The sequence below is a fragment of the Oncorhynchus keta genome, chromosome 7 (assembly GCF_023373465.1).
Source record: "Oncorhynchus keta strain PuntledgeMale-10-30-2019 chromosome 7, Oket_V2, whole genome shotgun sequence".
Classification (NCBI taxonomy): Eukaryota; Metazoa; Chordata; class Actinopteri; order Salmoniformes; family Salmonidae; genus Oncorhynchus; species Oncorhynchus keta.
The window spans coordinates 9084822-9097794 of NC_068427.1; the positions used below are offsets into that span (position 1 = coordinate 9084822).

A 12973-nucleotide genomic window follows, 5' to 3' on the forward strand; every position below is an offset into this window, starting at 1 on the left:
CCGTAGGACATTTTAAGTTGAGTAAAAAGGAACACACAACAATAATATACAAGGGCTACATAGCGACCATAACAAAAACAACTGTTTATATGGATTCTCATGATAATTCAAATTGGCATACGCTATGCACTGTATATGGATTGATGCTCTCTACTCTCTCACGCAAATTCTGACTCCGTTGACAACGCCTCTCCATGTGGTTTCTGCTTTAAATTCTGGACTAAAATCTCACACTGGGTAGGCTAGCCTTTGGACCCATACAGGTTAGTACAGTTAGAACAAGGAGGAGTTCTTTGAATGTCTTCGGTAGTCCTCTTTATAACATGTTATAAAACGCAAAATAAAATGTATCTTGCAGTGTTAAGAAAACTCTGGGATTCTATTTTATTAATTTGTGCACTCCATAATTTGTACATTCATGCATATCCAGACCTCATTACAACTAGCCGAACATGTGTAGCTACAGCAGCTGTTTGACAGCATGATCTTCCTGGTGACTGTTATGCTACTGACATCTTCTGGACATAATTAGAACATTTTTTGCAACATTGCCAGGTACCAATGACTGATTTTATTACTGATAGGGAAATGGAAAAGGGGATACCAAGTCAGCTGTACAACTGAATGCAATCAACTGAAATGTGTCTATTGCATCATTTAACCCAACCCCTGGGAATCAGAGAGGTGAGGGGGGTGCCTTAAACGATATCGCCGCCCATGGAGCAATGGGTTAATTGCCTTGCTCTGGGGCAGAATGACTGATTTTTACCTCGTCGGCTTGGAGATTCGATCCAGCAACCTTTCATTCTATGTGGTATTGGTGCACCTGTATGAAGTTGATGTAATGTATGTTAGTAAAACATTTTTTTTCTTACAGCAGGCCTACTCAAACACACAGACAAATATCAAGTTTACAACATCATTGTAGTGAATTTATTTAATTTAAATATAGAACAGACTTTCCATAGAGAGAATATATATATTTTTTCAATTTAAAATGAAAACAAAGCATTGTGGTCTAGATATAGCAATTTATATAGTAGCCTACATTTTAATGAGTCATTGTAAAGCCTTATCAGAATTCCCAACATAGAAGACCGCTGAACCCCAACTAAACCAACTAGTACATAACGTTCTGAGAACCATATGTTTCTTAAGGCGTGGCCGATGGTTATTTTGCATACAACCTTCCCACAACTTTCTGATAATGGTGCAGGATAGTTTCTTGGTGTTGGAACATTCTCAGCACATTTTAAGGAACTTGACAACAAAAAAATTGTACACTGAACAAAAATATAAATAACATGTAAAGTGCTCGTTTCAAGAGCTGAAATAAAAGATCCTACACATTTTCCATTCGCACATAAAGTGTATTTCTCTCAAATTTTGAGCACACATTTGTTTACATCCCTGTTTGTGAGCATTTCTCCTTTTCCACGATAATCCATCCACCTGACAGGTGTGGCACATCAAGAATCTGATTAAACAACAATCTTTACACACATGCAGCTTGTGCATGGGACAATAAAAGGCCACTCTAAAATGTGCAGTTTTATCACACAACACAATGCCACAGATGTCACAAGTTTTGAGAGAGCGTGCAATTGGCATGCTGACTGAACAAAAGTCCACCAGAGCTATTGCCAAATAATTGAATGTTAACTTCTCTACCATAAGCCACCTCCAATGTTGTCTTAGATTTTTTTTTAGAACGTCCAACCAGCCTCACAAAATGCAGACCACGTGTAACCATGCCAGCCCTGGACCTCCAAATCCGGCTTCTTCACCTGCGGGATCGTCTGAGACCAGCCACCTGGACAGCTGATGAAACTGAGGAGTATTTCTGTCTGTAATAATGCCCTTTTGTGGGGAAAAACTCATTCTGATTGGCTGCGCCTGGCTCCCAAATGGGTGGGCCTATGCCCTCCCAGGCCCACCCATGGCGGCACCCCTGCCCAGTCATGTGAAATTCATAGATTAGGATATAATTAATTAATTTCAATTGACTGATTTCATTATATGAACTGTAACTCAGTAAAATCATAGAAATTGTTGCATGTTGCAATTATATTTTTGTTCAGTATATTTTCTTGGTATTTCATTACCTTAACAAAACATTTCCTAAAAGTATAAGATGGTTACATTTAATTTCAATTTTGTTAATTTTCTAAGAATGTTCTCCAACTGGTTTGACATTGGGAATGTTCTCAAATAGTTTTGAGAATGTTAAGAAACAACATTCTTCTGTGGGAATTTCCTCATGGTTCTATTTTCCTCATGGTTCTCATGGTTCTATTTAAAGTCATCTTCTCAAATTGTTCTGAAAAGGTTAAGAACACTTTCCATAAAAACCACAAGAAAACTGTCAAGTTGGAAGTTGATTATTACTAGACAACGATCTTCAAGTTTTGCTATAGATTTTGGGGTACAGAGATGGGGTAGTCATTTAAAAATCATGTTAAACAATATTATTGCACACAGTGACTTGTTCAGCACATTTGTACTCCTGAACTTATTTAAGCTTGCCATAACAAAGGGGTTAAATACTTATTGTCTTAAGACCTTTCATCTTTTGTTTTTTAATTAATTTGGAAAAAATATAATGAGACTTTGGCATTATGGGGTATTGTGTTTAGTACCCGCAAAACACCAGTCTTAACATCAACAGTGAAGAGGCGATACCGGGACGCTGGCCTTCAAGGCAGAGCTGCAAAGAAAAAGCCATATCTCAGACTGGGCAATAAAAAGAAAAGATTAAGATGGGGAAAAGAACACAGACACTGGACAGAGGAACTCTGCCGAGGAGGCCAGCATACCGGAGTCACCTCTTCACTGTTGACATTGAGACTGGTGTTTTGCGGGTACTATTTAATGAAACTGCCAGTTGAGGGTTTGTGAAGCATCTGTTTCTCAAACTAGACACTCTAATGCACTTGTCCTCTTGCTCAGTTGTGCATCGGGAAGTAGTACACAGTGTTGTACGAGATCTTCAGTTTCTTGCCAATTTCTCGCATGGAATAGCCTTAATTTCTCAGAACAAGAATAGACAGACGATTTTCAGAAGAAAGTTATTTGTTTCTGAAAGTAATTTGTTTCTGGCCATTTTGAGCCTGTAATCGAACCCACAAATGCTGATGCTCCAGATACTCAACTAGTCTAAAGGACAGTTTTATTACTTCTTTAAAAGAGAACAACAGTTTTCAGCTGTGCTAACATAATTACAAAAGGGTTTTCTAATGATCAATTTGCCTTTCAAAATGATAAACTTGATTAGCTAACACAACGTGCCATTGGAACACAGGAGTGATGGTTGCTGATAATGGGCCTCTGTACGCCTATGTAGATATTCCATTTTAAAAAACAAATCAGCCGTTTCCAGCTACAATAGCCATTTACAACTTTATCAATGTCTACACTGTATTTCTGATCAATTTGATGTTATATTAAATGGACAAAAAAATGTGCTTATCTTTATAAAACAAGGACATTTCTAATTGACCCTAAACCTTTGAACTGTAGTGTATTTTTAATTACATTCAGCGATAGATATTGTAGGCTGCTTGGTGACAAATGGCTATCACCTGTCTTTAACATATCAAAGGGCAGCTTTGTCCGTCCTCTCCAGGAAGTGCAGATTGACTTGCCTGTCTGCTACTAAGACGGAGCGATTGAGAGCTTTCACCTCTCTTATGCTGGGGTCCGGTCTGATTTCAAATAGCTTGATTATCTGGGGGAGAGAAAATATAATTTTCAGTCATTGTCAGGGTCTCTCCAGGAGTATTCATGTTCAAAAAACATTCCTCTCCTATCGGCTTCCTGACAACCACCAACCGCTTTGAGTTCTAGATCTAGTAGTAACTGAAGTAATCCTACAGATCAAGATGCCTTTATATATTCACTAAGAGAGAATAGGCCTAAGTCGTCCACCTAAGCATCAAGCAAGACTCCTGGCCAGCGTTTCCTTTTTAGGAGGATATTTTCCACAATTTTCAATACCCTGTACAAACCTTTAACTACACAGTCTTTCTTGAGGAGGAAGTATGTCTGTGAAATCTTCATATTAAACACTATTGCAGTCAATTGCTTTTTTCGCTAGATATTCTCATTGTTCAATTCAAAGTAGGATCAGTTTAATATCAACCAACATCTATAATGATGTATATAGGCCAATACGTAATTCAGAATGACTATATAATCTTGAGACTCAGAATAATATTTTTTTCTTCCTTTTAGCCACTTTGATTTTTAGCCACTGATGCTATTAGCCTTTGCAACACCTGTGCCATTGTTCCCTTCTCCCTGAGTGCTGCGGGCTCTCCGTCAGGTGATCGGGTCTTTCTAACAGGCTACAAGTGAAGACACTTCGGGGATGCAACAGCGCCCGTCCTTATCCAATTCCGAGGTGCATATTGAATATATTGGAAAACTTCTCCACATTTACTTTTCGTCAGCCAACAAGATGGCCTAACAAACAGCAAAAGCACTAGCCTAGGTCAATCTACTATCCCCCATAGTGGCGGTAGGTAGCCTACTGGTTAGAGTGTTGGGCCAGTAACTGAAAGTTTGCTAGATCTAATCCCCTGACAAGGTAAAAATCTATCGTTCTGCCCCTGAACAAGGCAGTTAACCCACTGTTCCGAGGCTGTCATTGTAAATAATAATTTGTTCTTAACTGACTTGCCTAGTTAAATATATATATATATATATATATATATATATATATATATATATATATTTTACAAAAGTTGACCTATTCTGTGAGAAATAAATATTCCAAACAGTCTGGGTCAGTTGTAGCACGCGATAGATACCAAATTAATATAACCACTAGCATAACAAAATCTTTTTTACACAATGAGGCAACAGATCAGAATGTTAAGCTTAAAATGTGACAAACTATTAGACTATTTCTTCACATTATAAGAGCAGCAATGTGCACATGGCAGTAGGCTTTAAGCACGAATGTTCCATTAGCGGGAAAACACCATTATCAAAAGTGACAAATACGATTATTACATGCAAATATGATTAGGTGCATTTTTATGGTGAAAATTATCTTCCCCAAACTTGACTCACGGGCTGCATATGCCAGTTAGGCTCTACACCCCTTGTAAAGCGGATTAATGTGCTTAATTTTAAGAAGTTATTTGGTCACTTTAGTTGTGATACAAACCTTACCAAACATATAGGTCTATGGGCTAGGTTACATGTGTGCGACTATGATTCGAAAAAGTCGCCCATCAGACTAATATTGTCACCCATCAGACTATTCTTGATTTAATCTTGTCTTTACATATATGTGTGAAATTTGTTTTTATTTAGAATGGACCATTATCATGCATGTCACGAGTCCGGCCGAGGGTGGCTTCCCTTCCCGGGCGGGTGGCGCTCGGCGGTCGTCGTCACCGGCCTATTAGCTACCACCGATTGTCTTTCCTCCCCCTCCTTGTATGTTTATTGGTAGCACCTGTTTATGTATGATTAGTTAGTTTGCAGCTTTCAAGTTGAAGGCGATCGATCTGGCTGTTGGAAAAGGAAAGAGAGCAGCTGCACGGGAGCTTGGCCTTAATGAGTCGATGATAAGACGTTGGAAACAGCAGCGTGAGGAACTGACTCCGTGCAAAAAGACAACAAAGGCTTTCAGAGGGAAGAAAAGCAGATGGCCCAAAGTATTTGCAGCCACTCGACATCAGTGTAAATCGTGCATTTAAGGTGGCGCTCCTTGTTCAGTGGGAGTCTTGGATGACAAGTGGGGAGAAATCCTTCACTAAAACGGGTTGCATGCGAAGAGCAACTTATGGTCATGTCTGCAAGTGGGTCCTAAAAGCGTGGAGCATTGTCAAAAAATCCACTATCATCAACGGGTTTCGAAAGGCTGGACTGCTGCGTGTTGAAGGGGCAGCATGAGCTCGGGGTATTTGCCTCCGGATGAAAGTGACGAGAGCGACAATGAAAACGATCCAACATCGGATGAAGCAATTCTGAGGCTATTCATCTCCGACACCGAAGGAGATGACTTCAGTGGTTTCAGTGCACAGGAGGAGGAAGATAGTGACCAAGTTCATTTGTTTCAATGAACCGGTAGGCACCTGAGGCTTATAGACATGTGCGGCGTATTTATGTACAAAATACATATTTTTTAATAATTCAGTGGGTGCGGTTTATATTCAGGTGCGCTTAATAGTCCAGCAATTACGGTAGTCTATACTCATTTTGTATATATAAGCAATGTGCTTAATATTAGGAAAGTTGAGAAATAAATATAGTAGGCCTAGCCTTGATGGGATCCTCCTCTCTTTAATAGAGGCCATCACTCTGTTTTCTCTCGCAATTGCATAGCCTATATGAAGTGTTTGATTAGATTTTAGATGACATTGGCATTGATATCAAAGTGATTAGAGGGACAATAGAGTGCTGAGTACCAGGCAGTTAGCAAGTTTGGTAGGTTACTAATGACCATCACCAACATCAGAGCTTGGAGAAGCCTAATTACCATGACTAAACGGTCACATGGAATTTGACTGCCCTCATGAATCGTGACCGTAATAAGGTCCCCGCAAATCAAATGTTTTTTTTGTCACATACACATGGTTAGCAACAGCCCTACCTGAACCCTGAAAGCTCTATATTAAAACTCTTACTTCGACTGGATCCTAGAACGCTGGTTTCCTCTTTAACAAGTCAACTGTGCTACTGTAACAGTATAACTTTAGACCGTCCCCTCGCCCATACCCGGGCGCGAACCAGGGACCCTCTGCACACATCAACAACAGTCACCCACGAAGCATCGTTACCCATCCCTCCACAAAAGCCACGGAACCACTACTTCAAGGTCTCAGAGCAAGTGACGTCACCGATTGAAACGCCATTTAGCGGGCACCACCGCTGACTCGCTAGCTATTTCACATCCGTTACACTACTACAAAATCCACTCTACACAATCTATTGTTGGTTGAAATAGTTCAGTGCAATGCATCTGTAAACTGCTCTTACCCGTGACAAAGCCAGGTACATCTCCAGTTCAGCTATCCGACGACCTACGCAACCCCGAACCCCAAAACCAAATGGGATAGAGCCAAAGGGGTTTGGCCGGACTCGGCCATCCCTCAACCATCGTTCAGGCTTGAACTTCGATGGTTCTGGGAATGTCTTTTCATCTTGGCTGATGGCGTAGTGGCACATTGTAAACGAAGTCTACAGACACAAAACAGCAGAGAGGGAAATATTTGTTACAGCACTATACCAACAACGGCATGATTTACATGCATTCAAATGTTGTTATGTTTTTATGGTTGGGTCAGTTTTAGGCCAGTAAAGTGAAGATGTACTTGAAAGTTGGTTGTTTCCCTAAAGAGAGATTAACCTTCTTGGGGAAAAAATGTCCGCCAATAATGACATCCTTCTCTGCCATGATGCGTGAGTTCAGGGGGACAACAGGGTACATTCTGAAGAACAGGAAGTACATCAGAAATGGTGTTCGAGCAAGATAAGGGAACTTTCAAGAACTCCATCCTTTCCAAAGTGACATACACGACCACTATTCACATTTCTTACCTTAGTGTTTCCTTTATTACAGCCTTGAGGTATGGCATGCAGTTGACATCTTGAGCAGATGGAATGTTGTCTCCTGGTACACAGCGTGACACCTCCTGATAAAGGGTGTTCTGCACATTGGAGTCCCTGGACAGCAGGTACATCGCCCACATCATGGTATTGGATGTCTTAAAATATGACAACAACAGCGGTAGTGACACAGGAGGCTACTGCCGGGAGAACGGCTCATTATAATGGCCGGCGGAAAGCAAATGGAATGGCATCAAACACCTGGAAACCATGTGTTTGATGTAATTGATACCATTCCACTTATCCCGCTCCAGTCGTTAACACGAGCCCGTTCTCCCCAAATAAGGTGTCACCAACCTCCTGTGGTTCGTGAATACATGCCCTTATCGTACAACACACTGGGGCCATACTTGTGAACTTTTGGTTAGAACATGGTTTAAATCAGTGGTCCCCCCCCCCCTTCCCTCAGTTAGGCATTTAACTTTCTCTTCAAAGTTGTAATAGAAGAATGCAGAAGGTGCCATGTCGAATTTGGACAGTGCATAAGCAGTTTTGCTAATGTAATGTCAGTCATTACAGACCTTAGATCATGTTTATATTGTCAGAAATGTCCAGATCACCTAGCCCATGTCAGGTAATATTTTTAGCTAGGTTTTTATAGCCCATTGATTTTGTTGTAATGTTTGAGTTACTCAGACATGAAATCTGTGTTCATTTTGTCAACAAAAATAGTGACTAAAATATTTGTCTAACACCTATTTTTCAGTGGCAATTGACGAGACTATAACTGACTAAACAGAGCCAGAAAAATATATTAACTATTATTTTTCAGTTCACTAAAACGAGACAAAATGATGTCTGTGGCTAAAATCGTACTACTATACTAACTGGACAAAGGTTTTTGGAGTGATGGAGAGCTTTTCAGTGACAAACACAATTAATATTAGCAACACAGATGAGCAGCAACAGCCTTCGAGTTCGCTACTCTTTGCTTGGTTAAAAAACACAAGCTGCTTTACGATATTAAAAACAATAGCAGCATTGAGTTTAATAGTAAAACAATAGTCTAGCTATGTTTTTCTCCCACTTCAGTAGGCTTTAGAAAAGTAGGCTGTCTTTGAATTTGTAGTCTCGATCAATCCTTCCACATTTCTCACTGAATGTCATATACAGGTTCTGTATCCAAGTCTCCATCTTTTCTTCAGAGAAAACGTCTTGATTCTAGCCTTTAGGCTACCATTCAAAAGGCTTGACTCATAAAAGGGCACTACGTTTTTTTCTTTCTATCATGCATTGGCAGGCCGCATTTTACATTCATAAAGCATATCGTGGGCTGTTCTAAAAACCAAACATGCTACTTTTGGACTGGGCCGTCAACCATTTGTTTAGGCTACACCTTGTTCAGGGATGTTACCTCATTACCTCATTAGCTAGCTATAGCTAACAACTTGGGGGAGCGTTCAGCAGGACACGTTTTAGAAATATACTATGAAGAACAAACAACTTCATTCAAGAACATTTTTCAACTGAATGTGGCCCTAGTAACATTACCAATATGCAAACATTTTGTGGCACAGAAAGAAAGGAAAAGGGATAGCAAACAATTTAATGACAATAGTGTCCAAAAATAGTGTTGATATATGCTAGCCCAGCTACTAACACATCCATGACAATGACATTCGCCAAAGTAATGAGACTGGGTGTTTAAATTTTAGAAATATCATTCACGCAAAAACTGGGTGTGTAAGTATGCCTCCAGGACAATATGGTGAAGTTGGCCTCATGTATAGACCCCCAAACAAATAAATAAGACCAAGGACATCCAAAATCCATCAGATTAACAGTTAATGAAGCCAGTCTGATGGCCTGGAGATTGAAATATAGTTTGTCTCTTGGTACAAGCTTTGATGCACCTAAACTGCCTCCACCTTCTAGATGGTAGCGGGGTGAACAGGCAGTGATTCAGGTGACTGAGGTCCTTGATAATCTTCTTGGCCTTCCTGTGACATGGGGGCGTGCTCTCTCTGCTGTCTCCTGTAGTCCACGATCAGCTCCTTTATTTTGTTGACATTGAGGGAGAGGTTATTTTCCTGGCACTACTCTGCCAGGGCTCTCACCTCTTCCCTGTAGGCTGTCTCGTCATTGTTGGTAATCACTACCACGTTTGTGTCGTCAGTAAACTTGATGATTGAGTTGGAGACGTGTGCGGCCACACAGTCATGGGTGAACAGGGAGTACAGGAGGGGGCTGGGCATGCACCCCTGTGGGACTCCTGTGTTGAGGATCAGCGTGGCAGAGGTGTTGTTGCCTAACATCACAACTTGGTGTCAGCCCATCAGGAAGTCCAGGACCCAGTGGCACAGGCATGGGTTTCAACCCAGGGCCCTGAGCTTAGTGATAATATAATAATAATATATGCCATTTAGCAGACGCTTTTATCCAAAGCGACTTACAGTCATGTGTGCATACATTCTACGTATGGGTGGTCCCCGGAAACGAACCCACTACCCTGGCGTTACAAGCGCCATGCTCTACCAACTGTGCCACATGGAGGACACTATGGTGTTGAAGGCTGAGTTGTAATCGATGAACAGCATTCTGTAACACTTCACTTGACACCTAGCGTCACAACGTTTTGACACAGTCCAAACCATGTCATAATATTTCATAACAGCTGACATGACCATATTATGACCGGTTACGACAAGTTATGTCAGCTGTTATGACACATATATTTAGACCTACTGTGACATATATTGCATTATTTTATGGCTGGATATGACAACTACTGTACATTAGTGTCAAAACCCCCAAAAACCTACCACTGTAGTTCTTTTATGGCTGTTTATGACACCTAAAGTACTGGTCTAAAGTTTGGACACCTACTCATTGGAGACTTTTTATTTTTTACTTTGTAGAATAATAACACATATGGAATCATGTAGTAACCAAAATAGTGTTAAACAAATCGAAATATATTATGTGTGTGAGATTCTTTAAAGAGCCACCTTTTGCCTTGATGACAGCTTTGCATACCCCTTGGCATTCTCTCAACCAGCTTCATGAGGTAGTCACCTGGAATGCATGTCAATTAACAGGTGTGCCTTGTTAAATGGAATTTATTTCCTTCTTTATGCATTTGAGCCAATCAGTTGTGTTGTGACCCTATTTGGTAAAAGACCAAGTCCATATTATGGCAAGAACATCTCAAATAAGCAAAGAGAAATGACAGCCCATCATTACTTTAAGACTTGAAGGTCAGTCATGAGGACCGCCACAGGAAAGGAAGATCCCAAGTTACCTCTGCTGCAGAGGATGAGTTCATTAGAGTTACCAGCCTCAGAATTTGCAGCTCAAATAAATGCTTCACAGAGTGTTCAAGTAACAGACACATCTCAACATCAACTGTTCAGAGGAGACTGTGTGAATCAGGACTTCCTTCATGGTCAAATTTCTGCAAAGAAACCACTGGGGCGGCAGGTAGCCTAGTGGTTAGAGCGTTGGGCCAGTAACTGAAAGGTTGCTGGATTGAATACCCGAGCTGACAAGCTAAAAATCTGTCATTCTGCCCCTGAACAAGGCAGTTAACCTACCGTTCCCTGGTAGGCAGTCAATGTAAATAAGATTTTTTTCTTAACTGACTTGCCTAGTTGGGTTAAATGAAAAAAATACTGAAGGACACCAAGAAATACGAGCAATGGACAGGTAGAAATTTGAGATTTTTGGTTCCAACCGCTGTGTCTTTGTGAGCCGCAGAGTAGGTGAACGGATGATCTCTGCATGTGTGGTACCCACCGTGAAGCATGGAGGAGGTGGTGTGATGGTGCTTTGCTGGTGACACTGTCAATTATTTATTTAGAATTCAAAGCACACTTAACCAGCATGACTACCACCACATTCTGCAGCGATACACCATCACATATGGTTTGCACTTAGTGGGACTATCATTTGTTTTTCAACAGGACAATGTGTAACGGTTTTGACTTGAGGTTATTATTTATAGGGGTGCCAGGTAGGTTGTGCCTACCAGAGAAAACATTGGTTTCTCCTTTTAGTTTGGGTGGGAATGAGTCCCATCTGGTCCGTCAAGTCTACACCAATACAAAGGACTTATGTAAAAGTCAGGATGGAAATAAACTTTTCATAAACCCTTAAAACATTGGAAAGAACTTAAAAAACAACTATATTCTGTTGCGTGGGTTGTATTAGCAACAACAATGATTACACACACACATATAATAATATCACAATGAGTTCTGGTTCCTCCAGAAATGTCCTGTACCTCGGGCCTAAAAAGAGTCCTGCCCGAAAGGAGTTCAGTGAACTCAAGTGACTTTTGTCACGCGATGTTTGTCCGTTCATTCAGTGTAGCGTAAACCCAGTATTAAACATACAATCAATATAACAATTACTTTACCACAGAACTTTAAAGCGGATCAACTCTTACTTAAGTCCTCAACTACCACTAACTACACAAATCACAGTATACATCACATCCAAACAAATGAAATACCGTATACAAAAAGGTGGTAGTCAGTCGGTCAGTCAGACAATCCAATCCGCCAATAGATCTCCAGCGGAGAAAGGCCACGAAGAACGGAGAGGTGTAGTCCAGGGACGCGATGAGTGGATCCGATCCTGGGTAAACTCTCTTAGGCTACAAAACACACGTTTAACGGCAACAAAACAAACGGAATAGAGAAGCTTCGTGAGGGTTGAACACATCCTCATGCACGTCTCCATCACAACCCCCTTTTGTGCTGATGCTGGCTATTTAATTGGGAATTAAAGGGAAAGCGCCCTATTGGAAGGAGCTGCACTGAGACGGTTCAGAAAAATTCAGGGCCGTCACAAATGGCCCAACATACCTCCAGGCTGTGTAAGGGATATTTGACCAAGAAGAAGAGTCATGAGTGCTGCATCAAATGACCTGGTCACCACAATCACCCAACCTCAACCCAATTGAGATGAGTTGGACCGCAGAGTGAAGGAAAACCAACTTAAAAGTGCTCAGCATATGTGGGAACTCCTTCAACACTGTTTGAAAAGCATTCTAGGTGAAGCTGGTTGAGAGAATGCCAAGAGTGTGCAAAGCTGTCATCAAGGCAAAGGGTGGCTACTTTGAAGAATCTAAAATATATTTTGATATATTTTTGGTTATTACACGATTTCATGTGTGGTATTTAATAGTTGTGGATGTCTTCACTACTATCCTACAATGTAGAAAATAGTATATTAGCATCTCGAGTGGCGCAGTGGTAGCTGTGTGTTTGTCACGCCCTGGTCGAAGTATTTTGTGTTTATCTTCATTTATTTGGTCAGGCCAGGGTGTGACATGGGTTTTTGTATGTGGTGTGTATGTAGTGGGATTGTAGCTTAGTGGGGTGTTCTAGGTAAGTCTATGGCTGTC

General features: G+C 40.8%; 1 protein-coding gene across 3 annotated transcripts in view; it reads right to left on the reverse strand.

The window, feature by feature from the left end:
* Positions 1-905: 905 nt before the first annotated feature.
* Positions 906-12973, reverse strand: part of LOC118385931 (sterol 26-hydroxylase, mitochondrial-like) — a 29951-nt gene continuing 17883 nt past the window's right edge. For 2 of the 3 annotated variants that reach the window (XM_035773183.2, XM_035773184.2), the window contains exons 6-9: positions 7555-7721; positions 7364-7445; positions 6994-7194; positions 906-3727 (exon numbers count right to left, since the gene is read on the reverse strand). In XM_035773183.2, coding sequence (XP_035629076.1) covers positions 3596-3727; positions 6994-7194; positions 7364-7445; positions 7555-7721 — 582 coding nt within the window. In that variant the 3' untranslated portion in view covers positions 906-3595. Of the gene's footprint in view, positions 3728-6993; positions 7195-7328; positions 7446-7554; positions 7722-12973 lie in introns of all 3 variants that reach the window. The other variant, XR_004826124.2, reaches the window with a different exon arrangement.